Consider the following 27,474-nt stretch of genomic DNA (forward strand, 5'->3'; position numbering starts at 1 on the left):
GTAGAAGTCTAAAAGTTGCATGAATTGGAAATCCTCAAGTAAAACAGACGTACCTCAGGTGTGTCTACTACACACTTAACACACTACCGCAAGAAAGACATCCTTTTTAGAAACATATAAAATCAAAAGACAAATTAATGTTGAATCACGACGAGAAGGCAGAAGGGCTGCGTGCCATCTGAGGTCGCAAGCGGTCAGCGCAGCAGGTTTCATGGTTATTTAACCGGAACATATATATATATATATATATATATATATATATATATATATATATATATATATATATATATATATATATATATATATATATATATATATATATATATATATATATACAGTCACACAGCTGATAAGACGGAACGGATAAGACCTGCAGTATGAAGTACGATTTTAGCAGATGGGCAACACGATGAACCATTACATTATGTATGATGAGAGCCAGTTGGCTTCAGGCTGTTCTGAAAGATTTATTTCAGTCAAGCCCACTCACTCCACATGCACTCGTGAGATAGACAGACCTATTCTGGTGTAGTTTAAATAGTCTCCTGAAATACACTGGAGTCAAGTGCGACACCTCCGAAGCATTCCGGTACACATTTCTGTGTCGATGGCGTCGATGTTGTGACATCACTTTCGTATTGTTATAATAGTGTGATTTTAATGAGCATGTCTTACTGATACCGCACTAATAATTCATGTACATGTCAACAGACGTGATACAACATGTTTATTGGTGAGCTTCAGAGGCGCTGCTAAACGGACGTCCAGTTGTCCCCAATTCTTCCCGACAAAAAGAGAGAAACTCATTGAGCCTGATTCTGTCTGTAGACACATTACTGCTTAATGCAGTGTCTGCATTTCACTGGAGGGTGTGAAATTCACACCGAAAAGGTTAAAAATAAGACATCAAGGCACAATATAAATCATTGTCAAGCTTATTTTTTTTTATATTGATATAAATCCTGGATGTTGGATTTTAATAAACAATGAATGAAACATGAATTATACATTTTCTGGGTAAGAGAATTTATTTGAATTTCTCATGAATGGCGAAGAACACATCGTTTCTGTTCGATTCACATTAATTCTGTCTTATGTTGTTATTATCTACTTTGTGTAACGAGAACTGTATTTATCAAAAAGACGAGAATATACCGTTAAATGCTCTGCTGACTTAAAAATAAAACAATCATATACTATGAGCTACACCGTCTGTGTTACAATACACAGACAGACCTCTTGATCCTATATACAAATGTTCACACACACATGCCAAACACCTCACCAACAAATCCATGAGTCACTGCCTCCGACAGAATAAAAAGTCCATGTTTTCTCTCATGATGGTTATGAAATAAGGCAGTTTTAATCACAGTGTTTATTTTTTTGCTTTAGATGAAGTCTCACTCTAATATGAATACTCATTTTCTTGAATGACAAAAAAAAACAACGAAATTACAAAAGGCAGCGCCAGTTCTCATGACAACTGCCCCGTTTCTATGAATGTTTCTGTCCACCATTAGCGGTCTACTTCCCTTAAGAAATAACACATGTAGACACTGCTTCCAGAATCCGGTCATTAATCCGCAAAGATGAAAAGACAACATCTTTGATCAGCCAGGGTTAACTGTGAAGAGAGAGAGAGAGAGAGAGAAAGAAAATGATGTGAAAACCTGGGACGCTACCAACAGAATGGCTGGACTTCAAAAGGCACGCCCACACAAAATCCACACGTATTTAACGAGGAAGCTATCCGGTAAACACACAATGCATGAGTAAAAGACGGACAGATATGGGGATAATCTTAGCCTGTGTGTTTGCAAGAGGTGAAATATTAAAGCACATTATATGCTTGTTTATATGTTTTTGCCTTTTGAAGAGGATAACACTCATGTCTGTACAGTATGTGAAGCTACAGCCAGCAGATGATTAGCTTAGCTTAGCATAAAGACCCTGGCCCAATTCTGGATATTTGTTAACTACAGTGGGATGACTACAGAGTTGCCGGTAGACGGATTTTGTTGATTTCAGACAGAACCAGGTTGACGCTAAGCTTGGCTAACTGGCTGCAGCTTCATGTTGAATGTACAGACCTGAGAGTTGCATAGTCACATAACTCTCTGCTGGAAAGCAAATATGTGTATTTCCCAATCTGTCAAACTATTGCATTCATATTTTACTTCTTGCAAACATGCAGAACCAAGATCACCGATACATCAATTGGTTTTGGGTTCCATAAGCACACTTCTCAGACCGTCAAACTATTCTTGTAGCAACGATGTTGTTCAAACAACAGAGTTTGTTTTTCACTCAACTGAAATTTTTTTAAATCGCACAAAAACATGCCTCTTATTAACTGCAAACACACACGTAGAGGTCCAGTTACCCTCCGTACCCCCTCTTTCACTTTCCTTCAGAAGAACATATCATCATCATCATCGACATCATCCAACGGCCAACTCCAGTCTTTGAGGCCAAACTCAAGCAATCTGAAACGGTAAGTATGAGGTTCATCTAGGGGGCTCAAAGGCTTTTCGTGCTTCATAACCGCAGGGGCAATATAGGCCGAGTTCAGCAGGGGGCAGTGCAGAGCAGCGAGTAGTGAATTAAGTGACTGAATGCTGCTTGTTATGATGAGGCTATAGTGTTAATGGACACGGCAGCACGGCGTAATGGATGGGCGGACAAGTGCAACAAGCGTCGCTACTTACTGTCTCCCAGCATGAGAGACGTTAGAATGGTGGGGGTCAGAGGTCAGTGGAGGATGATACGGAGCATGGGGCCAGAGCTGAGGGATGAGAGCCAGTTAGATTGTGACTGAGAGAGCAAACTCAACCGAGTGTCTTAGTTAAAAGGCAGAAAACAAGACAGTTACAGTTAGCGACTCTCATGATGGTTTCCTACTCATTTAGGCGGCTGCTGACGTGGCGTGAGGAGCCATGTTGGAGCATTAATGCTGCATACAGCGTTATGCAAATGACTCAGGAACCTTGTTTTAAAGCATTACATCATGTGTCAGCCACATCTTTAGGCCCCGTTCAACTGCATATGATTCAGAATCATCAGCAGAAACAACAAAGTAAGTAGTAAGGCTAGTTGTTTTGGTTGTGATTCAGTTTTTTAAAGCAAAATTTACTGAAATTTAAATAGATTTATGTAAGATTAGCTCATATTTTGAGTTTTGTTTTACCCAAAAGTTACGCTTAGTACTGCGAAACGACACCGATTACTAGTTTACAATGAATGAAATTCTCTTGGGACACTGACGAGATGAGGTTAGAAAAAATTAGAAGAAAACACAAATGAGTCCAAAAGTAAAATGACCATTTACAAAAATCTGAAATGTCAATTGTCATACATTTCTGGAGTTTTTATTATATTAAATAAAAAGGTATCATAAAATAGTGTTACTGCAGTCATGTAAAAAGAAAATACAACAGAAACAAGCCACGCTTTTATATGGGTGACACATTCATCCTATTTTCTGTACGCAGTCAAATCTTCCCCGTCCTCACCTGGTTTTCCCCGACGACTGCTGCTGCTGTCTGCTGGCCTGGATCTTGATGGCCCCGCGATGGCTGGACATATGAGGCGAACCCCTGGGTGAAGGTCGCGGGGAGCCTCGCGGAGAAGAGCGCGCCGTTGCTTCAGAAAGGTTGTTTTGCGCTGCAGAGGGAGGACTCCCTGGGTGTTTCCTGGGGATGCGTTTGAGCAGGTGGCTGACCCAGCGCTGCTGCTCCTCCTGAGAGTTGGTCAGCAGCAGCAGCTCTTTGGCAGTGGACATGTCATAGTTCACTGTAAAAGAAAGGCATTGAAACACATTAGAAACAGCATTTTTTTCCCCAGAGTAATCAAATCCCAGTAATCACACAGAGTGGTGCGGTTGACGGGCCGAAGTTCTACGCTAACTCTTGACTGAGCGTACTGACCCTTGCAGGGCACGATAACTTCCTCCTTTCGGTCCAGATGATCTTTGTGGCATTTGGTGTGGCAGCGGCGGCACTCGAGGGCCGGCGGGGGCTTGAAAACGTGCCACAGGGGCCGAGTGCAGGCCTCGCAGCTGGAGGGGAAGTGGTACAGGGTGAGGATGAACTCATGACCCTTGTGGCTGATGTAGGCTGGACGATCGCCATGCGCCGCGGGCTCCACTACGAGCTCCGGGTCACGTTTGATCTCGCCTTCATTGGCATACAGGATCTGGGGAAAGAAAAAGGAACTTTTTTTTGGGGGGTAGACGGTTGAATTGAGAACCTGATTCATAGTCTGTAGGAGGGAGCGGGGAAAAGAAAGAGACGTCAACATGAAGTGTCCTAGCTCATTACCTGGAATATCCTTGGGATTTCTTTGACGTCTGCGCGATACACATCAGTGTGAGTGACAGGTCGGACATGAAACAGCTTACTGTAGGAGGGAGAGAGGGGGAGGAGTTAAGAATAGAAACCAGGATAACAAGGATAATTAATAAGTGCATTTCCACAGAATTAGCTGTATTTTGTGTTTAGTGCCAACTAGTAAATATTAGCATGCTAACACACACACAGCTACACTAGTATGGCAGTCGGCTCTTAGTAGCATCAACTCTAATAACCATAATCCCATTCTTCATACCATAATCATTCGTTTTATGGTATTGCATGTTCAAACCATGTTTTAAATCACTCACTCGATGTCCAGGGTCATGAAAGGGTTGGCCTGCTCTCGGTCCAGCTCGCTGTTGTAGAACAGGATCTTCCTGCTGCTCACAACAATATACTTTAAAGGAAAGGGACACAAGGGGCCAAAAAGGTTAGAGGGGGAAATGACCTAATGGTGATTACAAAGAAAACAAATCTGTAGATATGAGATATGGTCGTGGATACATTACTTTTTTGTCCCAGCCGAACCGCTTTGTGTTCTTGGAAGGAAGTGAAATCCAGCCCTCGAGCCTGGAGTCTAGTTTGCAGAGAGAAAAAAAACAGGAGATGTTAACTCAAAAGACGAGAGCTGCCTTTAATCATCTGAACAACTTAAAAGGACACCTTGACATTTTGAAACGGCGGAATTTGGTGTCATTTTCTTCAAACAGAACCTCATCAATTGGAGAGGAAGTGACTCCTCGCTATAACCAAAGGGCAAGTGGCATAAAGCTTTGCTACTTGATTTCAACAACAGACTGTTCAGTGGGAGCTATGCGGATTATAAGGAATCTCCAGCACAAAACATTAGGAAAAACTCTGCACACCAACTTCACTCTTAGAAAAAACCCCCACATCTTTTGCAGCGGGACACATTTGACCAAAGCAGGCCAGCAACATCAAGCTGTGAGTATTCACATGTCCAGTGAGCGCTAAAAAGGATTAATGCACAGCAGAGACAGACTCAACAGAGTAGAGGGATTAGCAGAAACGTTGCAGGGTTGAATCAGGGTTTGGGCTATTTCTCTCTCTCAATTCAAGAAAACAAAACCCTCAAATTTTAAAACACATCCCTATCCCGGGTTTGAACCGCCATGCAGGGTCACCTGCAGGTTCAGCCTCAGGGGGCTGCTCGTAAGTGAGGGCCAGGGGACGGTGGCCCTGCTCCACCTGCCCGTCATATTCTTCCTCATCCTCATCCTCATCCTCAGAGTCGAAGAGAGTGTGAGCAGAGCGAAGGCTGGGCCGGGTGTCGATGCAGACGGATTTGTGTGTGCGCTGGTAGGTGAAGGACATTGATTCTGAGGTGTGAGATTGAGTAATGCGCACTGTGCCGGACGATGAAGAGGACGTTTGAGGTGAAATGAGGAGGAGTGGGGGGGTGGAGTGGAAAGGAAGAAGCATATAGAGGAAAAAGGTCAAAAAACAATTGGCCTGGAAGAGACTCAAAGTGAAAACAAAGGATTCAGCACAAACTCAGGAAGAGAGACTGCAGGAAGAGGAATGCAGGAAGTGCATGCAGAAGTGTTTTTTTTTCGTGTTGGTGCCAAATTATAGGATGGTGAGTTGCGAGACAAAGTCTCCTTTGTCTACCTGGGTACCCTTCACCCATGTCCAGGTCGTTGCCACTGCTGATGCTAGTAGAGTCCAGAGAGTGAACGCTGAGGGAAGTGATCTGGCATCGAAGCTGCTCGATGTCACTGTCTTTGCTGGACAACGCCATCTGAAGATCCAGACGCACCTGGTTCTCTTCTGCAATCACCTGAATAACAGAAATGAGCAGATTTTTTTTTTAAGCGCAGTTCAACGTATTTTTCTAATAATTTAGCGTGCATATATTCGTGCCATTGCGCCGTTGGCATACTGACCGCCTGCATATCCGTCAGCTCTTTCTGGTACTTGATGATGGTGCTGTTGAGCTTCTCCTTCTCCGTTCTCAGCTCCAGCTGCAGCTTCCTGTTCTCCTTCTCCTTCCTGTGCACCTCGGTGTCGATGCTTCGGTGACCCCCTCGCCCCGTCTCCCTCCTGTTCATCACCTCGGCCAACTTGTTGATAGCCTGGGAGCGAAAAACACGGCAAATATAGCTCGTCAGAGATCTATTTGTGATTAATGTGAATTCAGTGAATACACAGAAATATCAATGTTGCTGCAAGATAGATTTTTTTTTTTTTATTATTTATTTATTTTTTTTTAAACCTGTTTCAGATCTCAGTTATTTTGCCCAGAGTTCAACACAAGCCTGCAGCCGAACATTATTCTTAACAACAAATGATGTGACATAACAGTCGTAAAAAGTCAGACAGTAAAAGTAGGAAAGTATAGAAAATATTCCAGGCTTTCCAGACCTGTGTAGGCGCCCAGACATACACACACACACACCTGGATTTTTAGTGTCCTTTCATTCTGCATCAGCTTTTCAAAGGACAGTTTGAGCGAGTTCATCTGCTTCTCCTCCTCCTTGCCTTTCTGGAGCTCTGTATAAATAGCAGAGAAGAATATTAATTCAGGGCTTATAAACTTTACTTACTTTGCATAAGTTTTTAGAGAAGCGACCCGTTAATTATAGCGTAAGTTTGAAGACCGATATTCTGCCGTTCTACAGACACTTGGTTCCCTGATGAAGAGATTAATGGCTAATTTTCATGACATTTTAATAGCACCTCACCCCATAAATCATCTGGATATGTAAGACAGCTTTTCAACACATTTTCCAGGGCTGGGGGGAAATGTCATTCTGGTACAAATCTCCCTCATTAACTCCAAATGACACTCACGTTGCTGCATGGTTTTCAGCTGATTATTGAGCTCCTCTTTCTCGCTGGCCAGGTTGGCCACATCCACCGTCAGAGTGCGATTGGACTCTTCCAGCTGTAGAGGTTGTTAGAGTAGCAAACAAACCAAGATAACTTCATTTATATGGCACATTAGAAAACAATATATTAGTAGTATTCACATTTTCTATTCAGTATTGCTGGTCCTCAATTTTAATTCAACTGCAACTAGCTAGAGACAATTAGCTGATTGCTAATTATCTAATTAAAGGCACCCTATCGAGTTTTTTTACTCTTTTTCTTTTCTTTCTTTATGTTTTTAGGCTGTTCCACTGATGGACAGTTGGTGGCGGTAGCGCGCAAAGAAAGGTCGCAAAGCGCCAACAAAAGGCAGGAAAGAAGACCGCAAGCTAGCAGATATGGACGCAAACGATACAGATTTTTCGCAATACTTAATAAATACTTTTGGTGCAGGAGAAAACAAAAATTTTGCATTAAGTTTCAAACCAACCAAATCAGTCCTTCATTATGGCTAAAGACGCCCAATATAAAAATTTTACACATACTTCATAATCAACTAAAATGGTCCCGAACCCGACACCAATCTCACCGAGTTGATGGTGGCCTCCTTGTCGCCGAGCTCCTGTTTGTGTCTTGCCATCATGTCTTTGATCTCCAGCTCCTTCATGATCTTCTCCTTCTCCAGATCGGAGTACTGCTCCTCAGCGATGGAGCGAGCCAGCTGCTCGGAGTCAGCCTTGGTCAAACTGGCTTCCAGCTGGGCTGTCATGGAATCCCTGCAGAGGGAGGATGGGAAGGAACCGTGATTATCCACATTATTAAATTGCTAGAACTGGAAAAAAAAAACCAACCTGCTTTATCATGCCATTCAGAAGTAGACTGCTGATAGAGTGGACAAACATTCAATATTGACCTTTATGCAGGATTTTCCAACCCTAGAGTTACACTGGATTATAGTTTTGACTTTTTGTCTCCAGTAATATTTGTCTGTAGTGCATCTGGGGGACGCTGCTAATCTGGTTCACTCATTCAGTTTAAAGTCAAGTCCTTTTTTTTTTCTGAGATGAATTCACAGAGGGCAAATAACACTAATCTGGACATATGTTGCATTCTTTAAAAGACAGATAAATGTTGTCTTTGTAGCGTTATCCTGTGGATGCACTGACCATTACCGTAAAACCTCAACATACACGTTTTTAAGTATTTCTTATCGTGCTTTAATTCCATGCACACCACCGTGTTTGTGCTACATGCTTTATACTTGTTTTATTTTATATCATTTAACATTTTCTGTTATCATTTTAGTGTTGCAGGGGTCTCTGGCGATGGCGTTTAGACTGGTTACCTCTCCTCCTGATATTCTGCCAGTCGTAGCTGCACATCTTTGTACAGCTTATTCCTCTCCTCGCTATCGTCCTTCAGCTCACGGATCTGCGTCTTGTAAAGGGTCTTGGGAGGAAAAACAGCCGGAGATTCAGTTAATTTTCATATCACAGATTGAGAAGAAATGAACTCTTCTGCTATGGTCCCATTCTAGCCCCATATTATAGATAGATTTAGATTGTTTTTGCTAGTCTGCGAGACAAGGTGCACAAAAGAAGGAAAATTGATGGTTGGAATTACTGTGAAATACTGCTCAGCCTCCAGTTGGTCCTTCAGTTCCTTCAGCTGGTCACCAGCCTGCTGCTTCTCCCTGGAACAGGACCAACAATCTGTCAATCACTGCTCCTGCTCAACCAATGACCAGAGCCAAAGCACTTCCCTCAAACCAAATCTCATGAATGAGACCCTCCACAGCAGTTTGCCAACGGCATTACAACAAACCCCGGCTGCATTGTGCTTTTATGCTCAATATAACATTATGTGTCTGACCTGCGTAGCTCCTGGTTCTGTTTCTCCAGAACCTGCTTCATGTCCAGCAGGTGGTTGAGCTCCTGTTTGAGCTGTTTCTCTGAGGAGCAGAGCACCAACACCTGCTGGTTCTGTATCTTCAGATCGCTCTGGCTCATGCTCCGCTTGTGGATCTCCTGCTCCAGACGCAAACTCAGGCTCTTTACCTGCGCGCGCGCACACACACACACACACACACACACACACACACACACACACACACACACACACACACACACACACACACACACACACACACACACACACACACACACACACACACACACACACACACACACACACACACGTACACACGTCAGTGGTGGCACTAATTGACATTTACGGGGAACAATGAACTGCAGAACAAAGAGTAAGGGCAGAAAGTAATGCTTATTTTCATTATGGATTACACCATAAAATGATTTTCTCTGAACAGTTAAAAACTTGAAAGGACTCTGATTATGTTTGAAGGAAATATAAGGAAAAGCTGCAAGTATCCAAAATGGAGAAAAAATACCAACCTTGTTTGACATTTATTTGATTTACTTAAATAAATAATTGAGTATTGAAAATTGCTCTTATGTTCCATCAAGCGATTCGTCGATTTAAAAGTAGGACGCACCTCCTCGGAAAGTTTCTCCTTCTGCGCATGCAGCTCTTCCAGTTGCTGCTGCGCCTGCTTGTAGTCGCAGTCCAGCATGGAGTGGTCCTTCTCTTGCTGCAGCAGCTTTCCCTCCATCTGCAGCTTCATGCTGCGCTCCTCCTGCATGTTGCTCTCCATCTCTGGACCAAACAAAAAAAAACAAAAAACAACAACCAGGAGAACCCTCAGTAGGATTATCTACCCAACATTCAATGTGCCACTTGAAGGCCATTTCTTCTCCAGCCTTCCTGAATAACTAAAGACACATTTTCAACTTTTAGAATTGATAGCACACGTACTCTTTTGTGTTTTTATCTCCATGTTTGTGTTAAGTGAGCTAAGTAAAACACAATCTAAACTACTGACCATATGCTGAACCACTTCCAGACTTTTCTCCTCCCACCTGCTCACCTTTTAAGGCCTCAGACTTGGCCTCCTCGATGGTCTGGTAGATTTTGTTCTTATCTGCGAGCTTGGCTTTGGTGGTCTTGTGTTCTGCCTCTTCTTGCTCCAGACTCTGCTGGAGCGACTTCAGCTTGAACGTCAAGTCAATCTCTTGGTTGCTCTTCTCCTATAGATATCAAAAGGGGATATTGGGTTTTCTATTGGCTATCATCACCTAGGTGCGTTTTTGTATTGAAGGTACATTTTAAAAATGCTGGAGAACAATGTCAACGTAAATCAAGAAATGTCAAACCGAAGTTCGCGGCGGGGATATCTCTTGGAATCGCCTCGACTCTCAATTCCCATTGGAAATTAGCGATTAGAAATGACGACTAACCTTCTCGAGGTCATTGAGCTTCTCGTGTAGCTGCTTCTTTTCAGTCTGGACCTCGGAGAGACGCGACTTCTCCTCCTTCACCTCTTCTTCCAGGCCAGAGATACGTCCTGAAGTGGATTGATCGGATGAAAACGGACGAGGAAATATCAACAAAGAAATTATGAAAGGAATATAAGACGACCTAGACTGCAGTGAATGTAGAAAAACAACAACTGCACCATACTTGTTTAGTTTAAAACAAATCCTAGGTGAGACATTACATAACGCTCCTGCTCCCTCCAAAGTATGAAAAACAACACACTTCGTGTTTATTTTCCCTTTAACTAGCTCCACCCACGTGGAGAGTTTTAGCAGGGGGAAAAAAAAGCACGAGCCATCGCAGCAAACAGGCAGCGCTTTTGTTTTGATACGTCCCGTCTGACCTCAGCGACTGGCCTCCTCTCTGCGTGGACTGAACACGTTTAAGTTTCCTAACGGCGTCTCACGAGGTGCTGGCTCTGGCCTGGCTTTGGCTTTCACAGCCTCTTGCTTCACTCCCAGCCTTTTTGAACAGATGTTTCCACCTATGATCTGATATTTCCCAAGGCCCGGTCCAAGAACACGATCTAATAACCAATGTCCAGCCTCCAGCTCCGAGTTGTGTAATGCCTTTTTTTCCTGCTACTGAGGAGATGTTTACTGAATGAGCCCATGGAGATCACAGTTTGATGAGCTGCACTTACTTCGGTGAATAAAGCTTTTTGACTGGTACTTTCTAACTTTACTAAAATTGCCACATTTTAACAGAAAAATTGAAGTGTTAACAGTGTTTTTCTTCCGCTTATTGTTCATTTCCAATCACTGTGTGCAGACTGTGTGTATAAACAGACCAATAAAGTGAGAATATGTAAAGAATAAGCCCCTGTACCTCCAACTGACAATTATGGCATTATGTTTAGCATTTAGATGAAATGCTAAGCTATGATAGAGCAGTGGAAGAAAGCTTATAATGTTAGAAAACCAACTCCTGGTATACAGCTTGCTAACATTACCTACTAAACTGGTCATACCAGACCAAATAAAGCTGTCGCAACAAAACCTTTGGATGTAATGAACTGAAAAACTGTATTTTGCTTTTAAATTAAACTTTTAATTTGTAAGATAAAGCGACGTATTTTCTTCTCTCAAAAGTTACATAGTCTAATGTTTAAACTACGTGGAACGTTTGAATGTTTAATAGTGTAATAGACAACCACGCCTCACCCTGCAGGTCACCAATAGTTTCTGTCCGGAGGTCACGGTCTCTTCTCTCCTCCTCCAGCTCGGCCTGCAGCCCCACCAGCTGCTTCTCCAGCTCCAGCTTGCCGTTTTCGAGCTGGCTGCACTTTTCCTGCATCTCCCTGAGGCTGACCTCCAGGCTCTGAGCCTGTTTCTGCACCTCCGCCTGACTCTTCTTCAGCCGCGCCGCCGCCTCCTGCTCAGCCTGCAGCACGGCGTTGGCCTCCTCCAGCTGCAGATGAGAAACAGACGGGGGTGAATCTTTTCCCTGCAGGCTGAACTGGGTCAGTGCAGCAGCACAATTTGAAAGGGATTTAATTAGGCAGAAGCAGAGGAATAATAAAAAAAAAAAACGGCAGTCACGGTTGCTTGCTTGCTTGAATATGGATTATTAAATTAGCATGTTTGATTTACATAAGTATGAAAACTACAGTAAAAGCATAATAAAAAGGAAAATCTAGTTAGGGGAATTTAATAAGCTTCCCCTCACTTGTCTCTGGAGGTGGATGTTCTTCTCATTGGAGATCTGGGAATTTTGGTTCTTCTTCTTAAGATCCTCTAGCTGGTCCCTCAGATTGTTCACTTAAGATACAGAGAAATAAAAGAGTTAATGCAGTACGTGATAAATCACATTCAGTGGACCCTGGAAATACCGCTATCCACCCACTGATAGCCAGAATATAGAAATATATATATATATATATATATATATATATATATATATATATATATATATATATATATATATATATATATATATATATATATATACTGAGATATAAACAGTGGGACGCAGAGCTACCAGATATCCTTGTGGCTTATTACAATGTTTTAATGAGTTAACAGTCAGACTGACATATTAGAACGATTTTGCAAGTAAAATATATGAAAATGAACGAGTGAAGACCTACATGAATAAGCAGTTGGTTAAATAATCTGCTTACCATGAAATCAGATGCATTTTGCATCTTATTTGTAAGTATCAAGCTACATTTCTTTGGAAATATTCAGCAGGTTTCTCACATTCGTTCTCCAGGCTGCGTTTTCTGTCGGATTCGATCTCCACCTTGCGCAGGTTCTCGGCGCTCTGGAGCTGCAGCAGGGCTCGCTCTCTCTCCAGCTGCCTCAGTGAGGCCTCGACTTTCTGCCTGCTGCTCATCTAAGCGGAGAGGAAAACACAAAGGAATGTGAGTGGAATTATTAGCTTTTAATCACACGAGGTACATGATTGAATCGGCATCGATCCTTACCTCCTTCTCTAAGTCTTTAACCAGCTTGTCTATATGGTTGGTGGCATTTCTGGCAGGGGGGGGGGGGGAGAAAAGTTGTATTGCAGACACCAGGTCACCAACAGAATATTTACTTTACTGGTGGAACATGTTAGAAGTTTCCTTTCTTTTTAACATCTAAAGCATCAGCTTCATAGGATGGGATGTCTTTTTCTGTTCCGTAAAGCACTCAAACACATTTCCTGCGTTATCCAACATATAGCACACAACATGAATTCCAATCTTCTCAATGTTTTCTTAATATTAATTATATTAACGTCTCAAAATGCTATATGCGCAACCTTGAAAATGTTGGATGTAAAATTGGACGGTCAGATATTCAGTTCAAAGACATTCTTATGGTAAAAATTCAATATCCTTAACTCAAAGTTTTGGCAATTTAATCCTTGAATGAGATGCTTTGTCATGACAGAATAGTTAACAAAAAGGTTTGCAGTACATGGTAATGTATTTGTCGCGTCGGCACCAGTATTTGCATTGTGTTGTTCGTTTAGTCGTACTTGCACTTGTGCTCCAGCTCATCTTTGGCCTGCATCTCATGGTCGACCTGCTCCTCTAGCTGATGAAGCTTTTTCTGCAGCTGCTCAGACAGACACGCAGAAGAAATAAGCTATTATTGAATGGTCATTTTCATCTTGTATTCTATGTCTTTTATCTCTCCTCTGTCACCATAGTATTAAGACCACATGCACAAAAACACCGACCTCTTTCTTACTCTCCGAGCAGTTATCCTTATCCTTGGCGTTTTCCTTACTGTCCTCCACAGAGCAGTTGTTGCTTCCCTTCAGCAGCCTGACAGAGAAAGAAGGGACGGAGGAGACCAATGGATGTCTGTCACCGTCTTTACTTTCCTCATGTCCAATTTGACTATTCTCGCCAGATCCATAACACAAACTGGGTCGTCAAGAGGAAGCTGAATGTTCACCAAGGCACACTTCACAACCATGCAGAAAACACTCCTACTTGAGACCAACATAGCACCAAACTGTGGTGTTGTAGAAAAAAAAAGCTGAAGATCTTTGGAGCTTCTTCTTCCATCTGGATGGGTTTACCTTTGGAGAACCTCAAAGGATGCCTCCAACCCACACTGTCTGTTGCCAACTGTTAACCAACATGGTGGTGGACTTTTGATGGTGGGCAACTATCTCTGGGAACCATTACATGACTCTGCCACATGGCTGCGAAATGGCAGAGAAATCTGAAGCCATTTTATGATCAAATTCAACTGTTTTTGCACACTGTTCATAATTCTAAAAATGGAAATACAAAGAAATTTGGATTATTTCAGAAAAGTTATATCCTAAAATGGACAGTTAAGGATGCATTGTATCTGAAAAAAACTTTTGTTTAAATCCTTGAGGTTAAAACATTGCTGATTAAAGTGCTACAGGATCTCAACTTTATAATACATGTTTTTTTTTAACTACTTCTCCTACCGATCAAGACCGGGTTAAAAAAACGTAGACTTCATCGTAAGCAAAGAGGGCTTTTAAAGGGGCAGTCAGAACAAGGTAGCAGTGTGGAGCTCGAACAGGCATACAGTGTCTAACTGGTGTAAGGCTGTATTAAAGTTTTGGGTGTAAAGCTGTCTTTTTCGACCTCTTGCATTTTAGGCACGGCGCTGTCCTTAAACCCGTTTCCCGAGTCTAGAGGCCCCTGTGAAAGTTCCCACACGCGGGAGCAACATTTTCTTCTAAAAGTACATTCAAATAATATATGACGAGCAAAAATGCAGACAAACGTCAAAATATCTCAAATAATAAGACATCAGAATAAAACACTCACTGGTTCTCCTTGAAGTAAGTGAAGCCGATGAACGGTAGCTGGTTGCCCACAAAGGCGTTGGGTGGAGTAAAGGTCTCAGCTTTTCCTTTATCATCCTCTATGTCGTCAAAGTTACTGGTGTCTATGTCACCGTTCAGCTCGGGCACAACTGGAGCCACAGCTGGACGACAGAAACAGAAAGAGAGAGAGACAGAGTCGTGAATGATGGATCCAAAAGGGGAAGAGGTGCAAACCAAGAGGGGTTAAGAGACTTAACTGAACTATCAAACCTGGTGTTTGAAGTACATCCTCAGCAAACTCTTAGCATTTTCTCAGGTGTGTTCCTGAGTAAACTCTATGCCAACCTGCTTGTAGTAGGAGTAAGCACTCTGCAGGTTGGCGTGAGGCTGACACCACTCCTTTTCTCGGTACAGTGCTCGCTTTGTGCCCCCACACACGGTGCCTTTCACAAACCAAGACTAAACGCCTGCTCCTTTGAGAAGCTGTAAACGTCTGCACAACACAACGGGCAGACAAGAATGTGTAAAAGGGCCAATCAGATAAAAACTAAGCTGGTCCTTTTTAATCTATAAATAGTTCCTAATTGAGAAAAAAAAAAAAAAAAGCCGCCGTTATGGATCGAGTTCCTCAGACCAGTGAAATTCTGGCTCTGAGCAAAGAGCTCATTACTGTTGGGTCAAGTCACAACTCTCAGCGTGACAAATGAGGGGAAATAAAAAAAGAAGAGGCAGAAAAAAAAAAAGAAGCCCAAAATGTGGTCAGACAGAAAGAGACACAGGCTTCTCCATGGAGGCCCTTGTGGCACGACTTCCCAGAATGCTCTCTGATAGCGAGCGGCTAATGACAGGCAGCCAAGGCCACAGTGAGAGTGAGAGAGCGGGAGCAACTCTCCAAACTGGGGGGCGCCCCTCTCATTAGAGCCGTCCACACAGGCCGCACAGCCTGCCCCACCCGCCGCTACAGGGGGGGCGGTGCTGCCTCCCGTCCCAGCATCCATCCATCCATCCATCCATCCATCCATCCATCCATCCATGGTGATGGCTTCTTTTCATCACCATCCCAATGCTTGATAAGCTTGATAACCATAAAGACAACCGGGAGAATCTTCAATAGAATCAGACGCAAGAGGGTTTGGGAGGTACATGCCGCTCTGCGGGACACCAGAATGTTTTGAGCGTGCGTTTGTGCGAGGCTGGACATGCATGTGCAAACACGAAGAGAGCGGAGCGGCACAGCAGCGGCACAGTAACGGTTTTATGTTCCAGACTGCCAGGCAGTCTGAAGCGTGTCAGAAGTTTTGTCTGTTCTTAATCAGAGCCAGGTGAAGCAGAGAGACGGAGGGGCAAGGAGAAAGAGCCTGCATGTGATTATATAGAGACACAGAGGTCCTGTTCATATTCCTCATATAGCACTTCTCTTATTTTCTTAAGTTTTTTAACATCAACCAATGGATATCATAGGAGTTTTAACAGAAACATATATAAATACATATACTTTTTCCATTCTCTCTAATCTGTTCTTTTGGAGTGGCACCCATATGCAGCTGGTTATCTTTTTGGGTGTTCATGCATCATGCGCTCTGCACAGCATCCATTCATATAAGGTTAAAGGATATGGACATATGGAGAGCATTTGTTCCATATATGCAGGCTTAATGGCTCAGGAGATGGAAATAAACTATGAACTGAAAGCTGAAAAGAAGCAGATCTGCAGAGGAACGGGCTGGAAATGATAAGAAGTGGGCCTATAAGCAAAAAAAAAAAAAGGAGAGGAGAGGTAGAAAAAGAACAAGACGCACATTACCAGAGATGGAAAAAGAGAAATCTGCACCGGCATTGTGGGGATATGTTGAAAAACACGCACATGCACACACTTACTCTCTCGGATGTTGTCAAAGGTCCACTGGTCGTTCTTGAAGAAAGGGTGGCATTTGATCTCATCCACTCCGGTGCGGCCCAGACGAACCTTCCTGCACACAACAGGACCAAGACTGTGAGCAGAGCCTGAACCCAAAACACACCCCGCTCGTCCCCTCCGCCCACCATCACCGTCAACATGTCATGCCAAACACACAGCCTAGCAAGAGCGACCGCTCGGGACTGACCGCACTGACCGGCATGGAGCGCCGCATGACCGCTGGAGGTAACGGGAACCTCCTCCAACCAGGCAGATAATGTAAATCCAGGAGGAGAATGGGAGTGTAGACAGCAGGATAAGAGTGCAGGAGCCAACATCAACAACTCTGACTGACTCAAACCTGACTGCTGGAGCTGCCGCTGCCTTCCCTCCTTCTCCTCTCTCACTCTAAAACTCGACACACTCTTTCTCTCTCTCTCTCTCTCTCTTTCTCGTCCCCATTCCCTCCCTCCCTCCCTCCCTCCTCCTCCCCCGCTGGGTACAGGGATGGAGGGGTGCGGCAGTTTGGGCTTGCCACGTGTGGGACATTCCAGACTCAGCCAAGAGGAAGAGAGGGCAGGGGCGGGGTGGAAGAAAGAACGGTTTTAAACCCCCGCAAAAAAAAATAAATAAAAAATCTGACATGCAACCAAGCCTGGCTTACAAAGGGCCGTGTCTCAATGCCCAGAAAACTGCAGGAGTGCAAAGTAGAAAGTTCTGCCAGAAATGGGTGAGGATGGAGAAATGGAAAGTGGCACCAAGAAAAGGTGGAAGAAGAAGACTATAAACGAGGGGTGATGAGAAACACATGGAAGAGGAGGAGAGGTAACAAGGAATAGTGCTTACAGGAAGGATTCAACAAGAGGCGGCGACAGTGACAGAGCATGTGGGTTAGGTTGTGAATGAATGTATCGGTCAGTGTTCAAGATGTGTGTGTGTGTGTGTGTGTGTGTGTGTGTGTGTGTGTGTGTGTGTGTGTGTGTGTGGGGGTGGTTGTGGCTGGGCAGCCGCACACATGTGAGATTCTGTCTGTGGTGAGAGAATAGTGAGTGAGAAGGTAAATAAACGGAGTGAGGGAAAAAAAAAATGAAAGGCTGCTCTGTGTTGAAGCAGAAAGGGCCTGTGTTTGAGCCCTCTTTGGGGGCGGGGTTACTAATGTAAACAGGAAGTGGTTTCTTCCAGGGGGATGGGCCACTAACCAAGTACATGACCCACACCGTCATGTTATTTTTACCCTTTAATACTAATAACACGCACTTCCTGTTTGAAAAGCATTTGCTAAAAACCATATTGCTGGGCACAGCTCTGACACATATAATAAACATTTGTCACCTGATTTTAAAGATCTACCTTTTCAGTAGGAACCAATAAGATAGGGACACAAGCTGGGGACGTTGTTAAAGTATTGAGAGACGAACTAACGATCAGTTTGACGAGAAAGACAAAGCTAGTCTCATCTTGTGATAACTTGTTTTGTGAATTTAAAAATAATCCACTTAATCAAACAGCTGTACTGGATGTGAATTTATCCGCACAACTTAATGTTTTTTTCACTGGACTTGTTGGGCTATTTTGCCCTAATCTCACCTAATAGCATGATGGTTGTGCATGTATTTAAATCAATGCATTAAATCACATTTCTCACACTCTTCATTTACTATCAGTAACATAATAATAATAATAATAATAATAATAGTAGATACAAAAGAAAATGTAAATGTGTATGCACATGACAAGTAGCCTGAAATTGTGAAATGCTCTGAAATCTTGTTAAAGCAGAGGTATTAGTTTTTACGATTTAGAGTTTTTAAATGTGCAAACCTGTCGGCAAGGAAAGCACAGATGAGGTCTTTGGCGTCCTGAGACATCGCTACGTCATCTGGGAAGATCAGTGTGTTCTTGTGGTTCATGATCTTCCCATAAGTTCCAACCAGGGACTCAGCATAGAAGGGAGTTTCACCTGCAACCAAAAAAAAAAAAAAAAAAAAAAAAAGGAATTATGTATCATGACTGATTTTTAGGATGGAAATGTTTAGGATTTTAACTACCAAACAGGACAAAATAAAGTAGCATAATGCATATAGTGGGTCACTTACCGACCAGCAACTCATAGATAAAGACTCCTACAGACCACCAGTCGCACTCCCGGCCGTAGTACCCGTCACCACCCTGAGACTGAAGCACCTCAGGGGAGATGTAGTCTGGTGTGCCTACAGCTGTGTCACAATGCACCATGCCCGTCTGCAAACAAAGAAATACACAGGATTTACTGTAGAGAGAAGGCAAGAGAGTAACAGGTTGGTAGAGTTAGGGGAGAAAGCAGAATGAATAAAACATATCTCCACTGCAGGGACCGTGGCAGCAATGCAAATTTCTTTTTTTCTTTTTTTTATCTCCCAAAATACAATGCTCCAGATATTCTGAGACAACTGGAAACATATCTTTTGCTGAACTGTTATGAGACACTCTCTGTCTACTGGTGGACTTTAAGAAAGCTTAAATGTGCGGAGCCACTTGTTGTGTGTGCTGTGGTTTAAAAAAAAAAAAAAAAAAAAAAAAAAAAGGTGGAAAAACAGTTGCACCAGAGGCGGGATCTCAGCGGTACTCTTAGATTGGTTGCTTAGCACAATGACTGCTGGGGCCTTTTTAACAACCTGATGCAAGAGCGCTGCGTTTTAGCTTAACTTTGCAATATGAACACTTGGTGGTGCTCTAGGGCACAGAAAAAAACAAAACACTAGTCTTGAAACAGAAAAGTCAAATCACTCTCTATTCAGTTTTCTTCAAATTTAAAGGAGTAAAATCTAATGTAAAACGTTCCTAGGTCCCGATCTGGATCTATCCAGGTCCGACTCATTGGAAAACAACAACGCCATGATCATAACATCAACCTACAGAGTCCATCTTCATGCATGTGCCGAAATCCGCCAGTTTGAGGTGTCCGTGTTGGTCCAGCAGCATGTTGTCGGGCTTGACGTCCCGATGGATGAAGCCCATTGAGTGGATGGTGTTCAGCGCGAGCACTACCTCAGCGATGTAGAAGCGAGCCCACTTCTCAGGTATGTCGTAGTTCATGGTGAGCGTCACCAGGTCGCCTCCAGGCATGAACTCCATCACCATGTAGAGGTGGCGGTCGTCTTGGAACGCACAGCACAGCTAGGGAACGACAAACACGCGGTCATCGAAAGACCAACACAGGATGCTAGTATACACTGTGATATGAATTTAATTATCACGAGGAGCATCCTATATGCTTATACTGGTGCTACCAATACAATGTATTTAGAATTCAAAATAAAGCACCAATAGTGATCCCCCACATTATTTATAGATAGTTCATTTACAAACTGTTTCTAAATCTAATTTATATAAGCTGTGTAATATATTGATATTGTGACATAAAATTACATATTGTACGACGGAAGATTTTATTCATATTGTCCATCCCTGCACATGTTGTACGTTAGCCTGAATGTGTGAAATATTCCCATTCCAGACATCCTGGTATTGATCTTTGTACAATCCATAATGCAGCTGAGGAGAAGCTTAAATATTCGTATCTCAGGACAGGAGACAAGATGCAAGAATTATAAAAAAAAAAAATACAATTCAGGTCGATTAAAAAGTGTAATATGTGTGTTCAGAGAGGCAAAAACCTATTCAGTCTCTGTAGCGGAAAGAGGTCAGGTTCAATCCTTCCACTTTGTCACATGATGTGTGTTTTCAATTAAATAAAACCTGTATATGTGCACACCTGGACGACCCAGGGACTGTTGGAAAAGGCCATGATGTGCCTCTCCTCCCAGAAGAAGGCGGAGTCTGACCGCTTGATCATCTCAAACTTGGTGAGCTGCTTCATGGCGTAAACCTTCTGAGAGGCCTTGTGGCGGACCTGCAGCGGCGGCGGGGGGAAAAGACAAAAGAGGAGCCGCTGGCGTGTAAACAGAGAGAACTGCACAACAAGAACAAGATAGTAAGAACGGAACAATGACCAAGATAACACGAGAAACAAGAGAGACGGAGAGGGGAGCCCGTGATTGTAGGCGCACACACCCGTAGAAAAGGCGTGCTTACACAAGATTTCGAGTGCCAACATACTAAGCATCCCTCCACACCCCCACACCAGACTTAACACTCCCACACACTGAGCCTGTCCAGGCTTGTTTCTACCGCAAGACGCTCAGCAGAGACCAGATTCAAGCTTTCACCAGCACAGGAGACAAACATCTGGAAAACCTGGGAGTACGGAGGGAATGCCTGCATGAACTAACAACCTTTAAAAGTAAAATTTGGCCACGATGAGGAGGTAGACATGAGGCACTTTTGATGTAGTGGTAGATTAACAGATTGCTGCTCCCTCTAGTGGTTCTCATTTCTGGTATTCAGTAACATCTGTAGGAAACTCTTCCTGTATAATCATCACTGCCCTGCTGCAGCTTAATGCATCGACTCTGTAAAGAGAGAGAAAGATCTCACCAGCTGCACTTCTCCGAAGGCTCCTCTCCCGATCAACTTCACTTTTTCGAAGTCTTCAAGCTTCACCTGCAGCTCTCGCAGCTGACTCGCTGTCTTTTCATCTGCGGGACGGACAGATACGTGACACGCGCACACACACACACACACACACACACACACACACACACACACACACACACACACACACACACACACACACACACACACACACACACACACACACACACACACACACACAGGTCAAGCTCCAACCGATTAGGTTCAAAGGAAAGAGTCAGTAGTTAACGGCTGGATCAGAGAGAGGTCACTGAGAGTTAACATGTTGTACAGGGCCAGACATTTGCATTGACTGGCCACAGTTAATTACAAGTGAGGCCAGTCTAATGTATTGAAGCCACAGTTGTCTTCAGAAGAGAAAGACGGATTAGGAGTATGGGTGGTATGAACTTAGAGCTTTTGAGAAGACATGCTGCTATGTTCTTTCTCTAGCATGAGGCACATTCTTTGTATGTGGCCTCAAGTCTAAACAAAGATAAAGAGCATAATGTTTCACAAAATAGTGATTAGAAAAAGCAGAAAGTCTGTACGAAAAGTGACACAAATCTAACTGTTACTGATAATTTGGCTGTAGAATCTGTCAGGGCCGAATAGCATCTGATTTTAATACCAGAGTCAGACCACAGAGGTGTTTGTTCATACATTTCATATCTCTCATCTGATCTTTTGCATACAACTACTACAGTATACAGAGACTCTAGAATGTGGCCCGTAGAAGAAGGATCGTCATAAAAAGGTATGGGAAGTTGTTAAAGACTATAAAAACAAGTATCGTACTCGATCCCTCGTGACTAGAGCGCTCTGGTTTGTATTTAACAGCTTTATCGGTATTTTTTTTTAAAGCTAACAACATGAATCTTGACCTTCACCAAACACACTCGTCGTTCTTACATCGATTCAGAAAGGCCTCTATGTTTTTGTTCCTCCGCAGGGCAGGATAGTTCAAATCATGAGCCAGCGCGTTCACGGAATCCTGAAAAACAGAAAAGACAAAATATTCAATCAACCTCTAAAAACAAACAAAAAATGAACAGCGTGTCGCTTTAAAAAATACATAAGATAAGTAACTTCTAGGTCTGGAAACGCAGTAATGTTTTAAGCTGCTTTCAAGTTTCATTTATGTCGGGAAGTCTCTTGTCAATCTGCCAGGACAAGTCTCGTAAAACCACCATGACCTTCTTCTGGCTGATAAAAGATAACAAAAAAGAATGGAGGAAGGAAGGAAGGAAAGAATTACATTCCTGCGAGCTGTGAGCTCCGAAATGCAACATTACGGGAAGAGAAAACGAGACTGCTAATTTGCAGCATAGCAAAACAATGACAGGTAGACAATGGAGTTTGGATGTAAAGACATAACAGGCCACACAACAATAACCTGACACATGATGTTGTTTCGGCCTCCCTGTCCGAACACAGACCCACCAACACCCGCTCTGTCCAAACAAACACAAAGCCCTCCCTGTGGCTTAACACTGAGGGCCAGCGGCAGCGTCTGACTAAAAGCCGGGGGCCTCAGTAGTGTCATCGGTGCTTAAATCAGCGGTGTTGAGTTCCACTTAGAACCAAAATGTCTGCATGATCCAAACACATGAGGCCGGTAGGGCAGCTGGGCAGGTGGGTGGGGTGGGGTGGGGGGGGGTGTAGCATGACCCTCTGTTCCCCAGAAACAAGGGTCAAATGGAGTTATCCAGTGAGTGTGTGTGTGTGTGTGTGTGTGTGTGTGTGTGTGTGTGTGTGTGTGTGTGTGTGTGTGTGTGTGTGTGTGGGTGGGTGGGGTAGCGTGGTTGAGCCACAGCGGTGTCTATCCGACTGTTTGTTCGGGGATATGCGAGTGGGTGGGCAGGGGCATGTGGAACAATTCTGCACCTTTAAATAGCAGCGGTGCGGAGCGATCTCCCCCACCGCAGACGGGTGGAAATAGACCTAAAGGCTCAGAAGCTATTGTGGGACAAACAGCTTATGGTTCAGGCCGAGCGCGCTAGGATCCGTGATCATTTTAGTGTGTGTGTGTGTGTGTGTGTGTGTGTGTGTGTGTGTGTGTGTGTGTGTGTGTGTGTGTGTGCGCGTGTGGTAACTAGGGCTGGGCAATACGGAGAAAATCAAATATCTCGATATTTTAGACCAAATACCGTAATATTGATATTGTGTGGTTGACTATCGGTGCTTTTTCTTTCATAATATTGAAACAATGAGATTTTTGATAAATAATCATCAGTAATGAGAATAAAATGTCTAAGTTGAGTAAAGGCAAATAATAAAACAGACAGAACAGTCTGGTTAATTACATCACTTAACTTCCAGCCTTTAAAAACCAGGAAACGACAACACGTATGCCATATTACGACATATATATTTATATATATATATATATATATATATATATATATAGATATATATCTGAGACAATATCTAGTCTCAAATGAAACTATCGATATAATATTGTTACATAGCGCAGCCCTAGTTATAACAGCCATGGTTACTGCAGTAGACGGAACTCAACAGTCTGTGAGAATGTTGAACTCTATGTACATATGCAAATATAATCTAATTTTAGCAGCTTGAAAAGAACCATTTGCTGTGTGTGTGTGTGTGTGTGCGTGTGTGTGTGTGTGTGTGTGTGTGTTGTGTAGGGAATGCGAGACTGAAGCTCTTGGGCTGCTACATCCTGTCTTAAATCCACGTCTCTGAAACCACTTTTTTTTTTTTAAACATTTTTTTTTTTTAATGAAATCACCCGGTACAGAAAATTGCGGCGCATTCTGTAAATGTGCAGAGTTAGGAATTTTAAACAAGGGCTTTCGACTCGCTTGTCAAGTATTGTCTTACCAAAAGATAGTCAAAGTTGAGAGACACTGAGACCAGCAGTTTATTTAAGTAACATCTACTGAAGAAAGAGGCCTTTATTCTTTATCATAATAATATTATTATTCTACCACGATTGTTTTTCCTCTCCATTATTTACAGTCAGCACATGTTATCTTAGCGTGAAGGGTTCAGGAGTCCCTTGCCCCCCGATCGAGTCCTCAGACCAGCCAGAGCCGAGGAAAGTCGGATGAAGCGGGTTTGATTTCCACTTTTCTGGAATCTGGACAAATCTGAACACGATCCTGCCGTTTAGACACGGTAGTGTGTCCTCACGTCGCCTCAGACAACACCTCCCACCTACTCCACCGTGAGCTGACACTGCCTGAGCACAGTCAGCAAACAATGGAGAGCTTCTCACAATTAAAAAAAAAATGGAAACTGTGTCCTGCCAGCACAGTCCAAGCTCCTACCGATCCAAAAGGAAATACATACAGAAACAAAAATCAACAACAGCTTATCTTTGGGGGGGGGGGGAGCTTCATCGACTGACTACCCTAATCCTGTTCTTCTGCGGATTGAGAAAAACATCTTTTGGGCAAACAACAAACAAAAATAATGGTGAACAAACAGGAAATGCTGATGTGAGGTCACAGCAGGTTAACTCCATCTCAATTCCAGGAAGTGACTTCAGCTTCCTGTGCGGTAGCCCCCAGCATTAGGCAGCCCGGTGTGTGTGTGTGTGTGTGTGTGTGTGTGTGTGTGTGTGTGTGTGTGTGTGTGTGTGTGTGTGTGTGTGTGTGTGTGTGTGTAGCCGTGTCCACTAAAGAGCTGCTGAACATAATGACGGTCGGGTTTGACGGTAAGTCAGCGTGGCCTAAAGTGGAAATGGCTTCACTTTGTTGTCTGATTCTATCATTATGCAGACATTAGCATTACGCGGCACTGTAATTGTGACTCATCGGCTCTGGGAATGCTTTCCTCCGGCAGGAAATGATGCAGATCAAAAAGGGTTGTTGGTGTGACGACCCGTACCTGTACACGCGTCAAATCTTCTTTAACGATCTCATCTATTCGTCAGGTTGACATATTAAACACTGAGCATCATTCTCTGGGTTCTTCTTCTGCTCCGAATGCCACCAGGATAACCTGACTGACCACCAACAACGTTGACATCAAACCCGTAACGACGCAGCTGAATAACTTAAACTTTCTCTTAACGTACGATTGCGTTTGTGCAGCGAAAGTGTAACCAATGCAGAAAAGCAAGTTAATCCCGTTTTTGACGTATAGCCTCGGGTATCTCTGGATTGATGGGCCTCGACATACTTTAAAGTGGAAGTGCAGTGCTGGAAAGATTGGTTGTGCAATTGTGTGGACCTTGTGTTGAGGGCATGGTAGGGAGATCCCGTTAAGACAGAGGGCCGGGACAAAAGCTACTCCATATCACATAAATACAAGTGTATTTGTCGTCAGAGGTTGGGAACGAGGAGCCTAGCAGTGGCAGTGGTTTTATCAAAGTTTAGGTCGATTCTTAGGACAGGTCAGAGAGAGGACATGTCAATTAGAGTCAATCACAAACTGACAGTGATGTCAATCAAGGGCTATATCCTTGATTGGTAAGGTTCAGTTTCACGCCCCTTTTATAAATACATATTTTTTGATTATCAAACTCATTTCCATCAAAACTGTAAAAATGAGGATTAAACTGTTTTCATAAAAAGACATGGAGGCACCAGGTGGGGTTTCCCTCTGCTGCGTCCCTGATTGAAAAACAAAGTATTGATGAATAAATGTCAACGGAGCTCTTCACAAGCAGACTGTGCGTCTGGTTTTTGGTTTACTCCAGCTTTCCTCTAAGACAACAGACATGTCTCTTCAAGTGATCACGACAGAACAACAAGTCAGAGCATTGCTGTGTGTGTGTGTGTGTGTGTGTGTGTGTGTGTGTGTGTGTGTGTGTGTGTGTGTGTGTGTGTGTGTGTGTGTGTGTGTGTGTTACTCATTAAGTCTAAGCTGGGACACAACTACCTGTATCAGACCCAGAGGGTAAATGCAAACTCACCAGCAGGGTTTCCAAGTTTAGTGCCGACTGCGGGTTCCTCATGAGGGACTCCAGCTTGTTCAACCGGCTTTCCAGTCTGCTCTCCGCACCGAGCATGATTACAGTCCGATGTATCCAGGTCAAATGACATGAAGTAGCAAAAATAATAAAATACAAAAAAAACACCTGAAGGGCCGCCTTTTCGTCTCGGGACAAGAGGCGCACTCCGCTACTGCTTGGCTCAGCTCTTAATGTCAGCTCTTCTGCAAACTGCCGCTTGAGTTGTCAGGTTAATTATTCATCCGCTGCTTCACTTCTCTTTTTGTTTTTGTTTCATTAATATCTAACAACGAAGTGGAAACGGATCGGACCTTTGAGAGACTCCACTTTCAGGTGCGCGCCCCCGTCAGCTCCCAGGTAGAATCAACAAAATCTGATCCGACCACAACGTGTCCAACCTTTAGTCCAGACGACCGTCAAGATACACAGAACGGCTTCCGGCTACAACTACCAAACTAAAACTCAAAACAGTTCAGAACGTTGACTAATACGGAGGGTGGAAAGGAAAGTGATAAGTAATATAAATATTTAATATAATATATGAGTATGTAAATACGTGTTTGTAATTAAGAAATACTAGTCGTTTAAAATGTGTACGTTTTGTAAATTAGTAAAATAATAATAATAATATTCTAAACGCATGTATACAGGCTATATACATTTACATTACACATTATATGTAAATGCAATATTTTGAATAGTATAATTAAACAAATATTTGGGACTACTAGCTCTCTCTTGAGTTGAGAGTGAACTTTCAAGCTCAAATTAATTGTGTAATTTATTTTAAAGCATTTTTTGTTTTTAAAACATTTCTTGTCATTCAAAAAGGTTTTTTTTCTCCCTTTTTTCCCATCTTCCTATTTATTTATTTTTATTTCGATGTGTACTTTACATCAGTTGTGAAGCACTTTGTCCGATATCTGCACCAGTTTGTATGACGTGTTCTATAAACAAAGTTTTACGTCAGAACGTTTTAGAATTGGACTCATTTTATTAATTTGAAATAAAAACATCATGTTAAAGTTTAAACAAAGTGATAAAATAATAACAAAACACAGTGCTATCAGAATACAGCGTAATCTTATTGGTAAGGTTGATTGGTCATTTTATTGTGAAGGCAAGCATGTTCATCCGGTTTTATGTTACCTAATTGTAGCCTAGGTGACTTGCCCAACATGAGTCCCATATCGGTTGCACTACCCTCTTTTCCAGTGTACTGATAAGGGGTTTGAGGACTCCTGTCGTGTAGTTTGGTCTCTATCTTAGCCCTGGAAAGTTTCCCCTCAGACCGGGATTCCGCTGCC

The 27,474-nt window shown here is 43.0% G+C and overlaps 1 protein-coding gene across 6 annotated transcripts; it reads right to left on the reverse strand.

The window, feature by feature from the left end:
- Positions 1–1,009: 1,009 nt before the first annotated feature.
- Positions 1,010–26,570, reverse strand: LOC137892339 (rho-associated protein kinase 2-like). Of its 6 annotated transcripts, none has more exons than XR_011105411.1 (34): positions 26,129–26,570; positions 22,153–22,234; positions 21,205–21,305; positions 20,483–20,620; positions 19,624–19,884; positions 18,825–18,969; positions 18,550–18,688; positions 16,710–16,801; positions 14,833–14,992; positions 13,752–13,839; positions 13,548–13,627; positions 13,009–13,057; positions 12,782–12,917; positions 12,249–12,340; positions 11,744–11,990; positions 10,502–10,608; positions 10,132–10,291; positions 9,700–9,860; positions 9,060–9,244; positions 8,811–8,880; positions 8,533–8,636; positions 7,777–7,963; positions 7,170–7,263; positions 6,775–6,869; positions 6,263–6,451; positions 5,988–6,156; positions 5,501–5,722; positions 4,865–4,932; positions 4,664–4,752; positions 4,323–4,401; positions 3,930–4,197; positions 3,516–3,795; positions 2,347–2,489; positions 1,010–1,627 (listed from the first exon to the last, which is right to left on the reverse strand). XR_011105411.1 is itself a non-coding variant. In XM_068737394.1 (34 exons), exons 1-33 carry the CDS (start codon positions 26,222–26,224, stop codon positions 2,414–2,416), a joined length of 4,509 nt encoding a protein of 1,502 aa, XP_068593495.1. In that variant the 5' UTR covers positions 26,225–26,570; the 3' UTR covers positions 1,010–1,627; positions 2,396–2,413. The 6 variants fall into 6 exon arrangements, 5 of the variants coding, with proteins under 5 accessions (XP_068593495.1, XP_068593494.1, XP_068593496.1 ...); XM_068737394.1 differs by having other exon boundaries at positions 2,396–2,489; XM_068737393.1 differs by having other exon boundaries at positions 2,387–2,489.
- Between the last annotated feature and the right edge of the window lie 904 nt (positions 26,571–27,474).

The sequence above is a fragment of the Cebidichthys violaceus genome, unplaced genomic scaffold (assembly GCF_023349555.1).
Source record: "Cebidichthys violaceus isolate CVI_PGR_0920_01 unplaced genomic scaffold, fCebVio1.0.p SCAF_78, whole genome shotgun sequence".
Lineage (NCBI taxonomy): Eukaryota > Metazoa > Chordata > Actinopteri > Perciformes > Stichaeidae > Cebidichthys > Cebidichthys violaceus.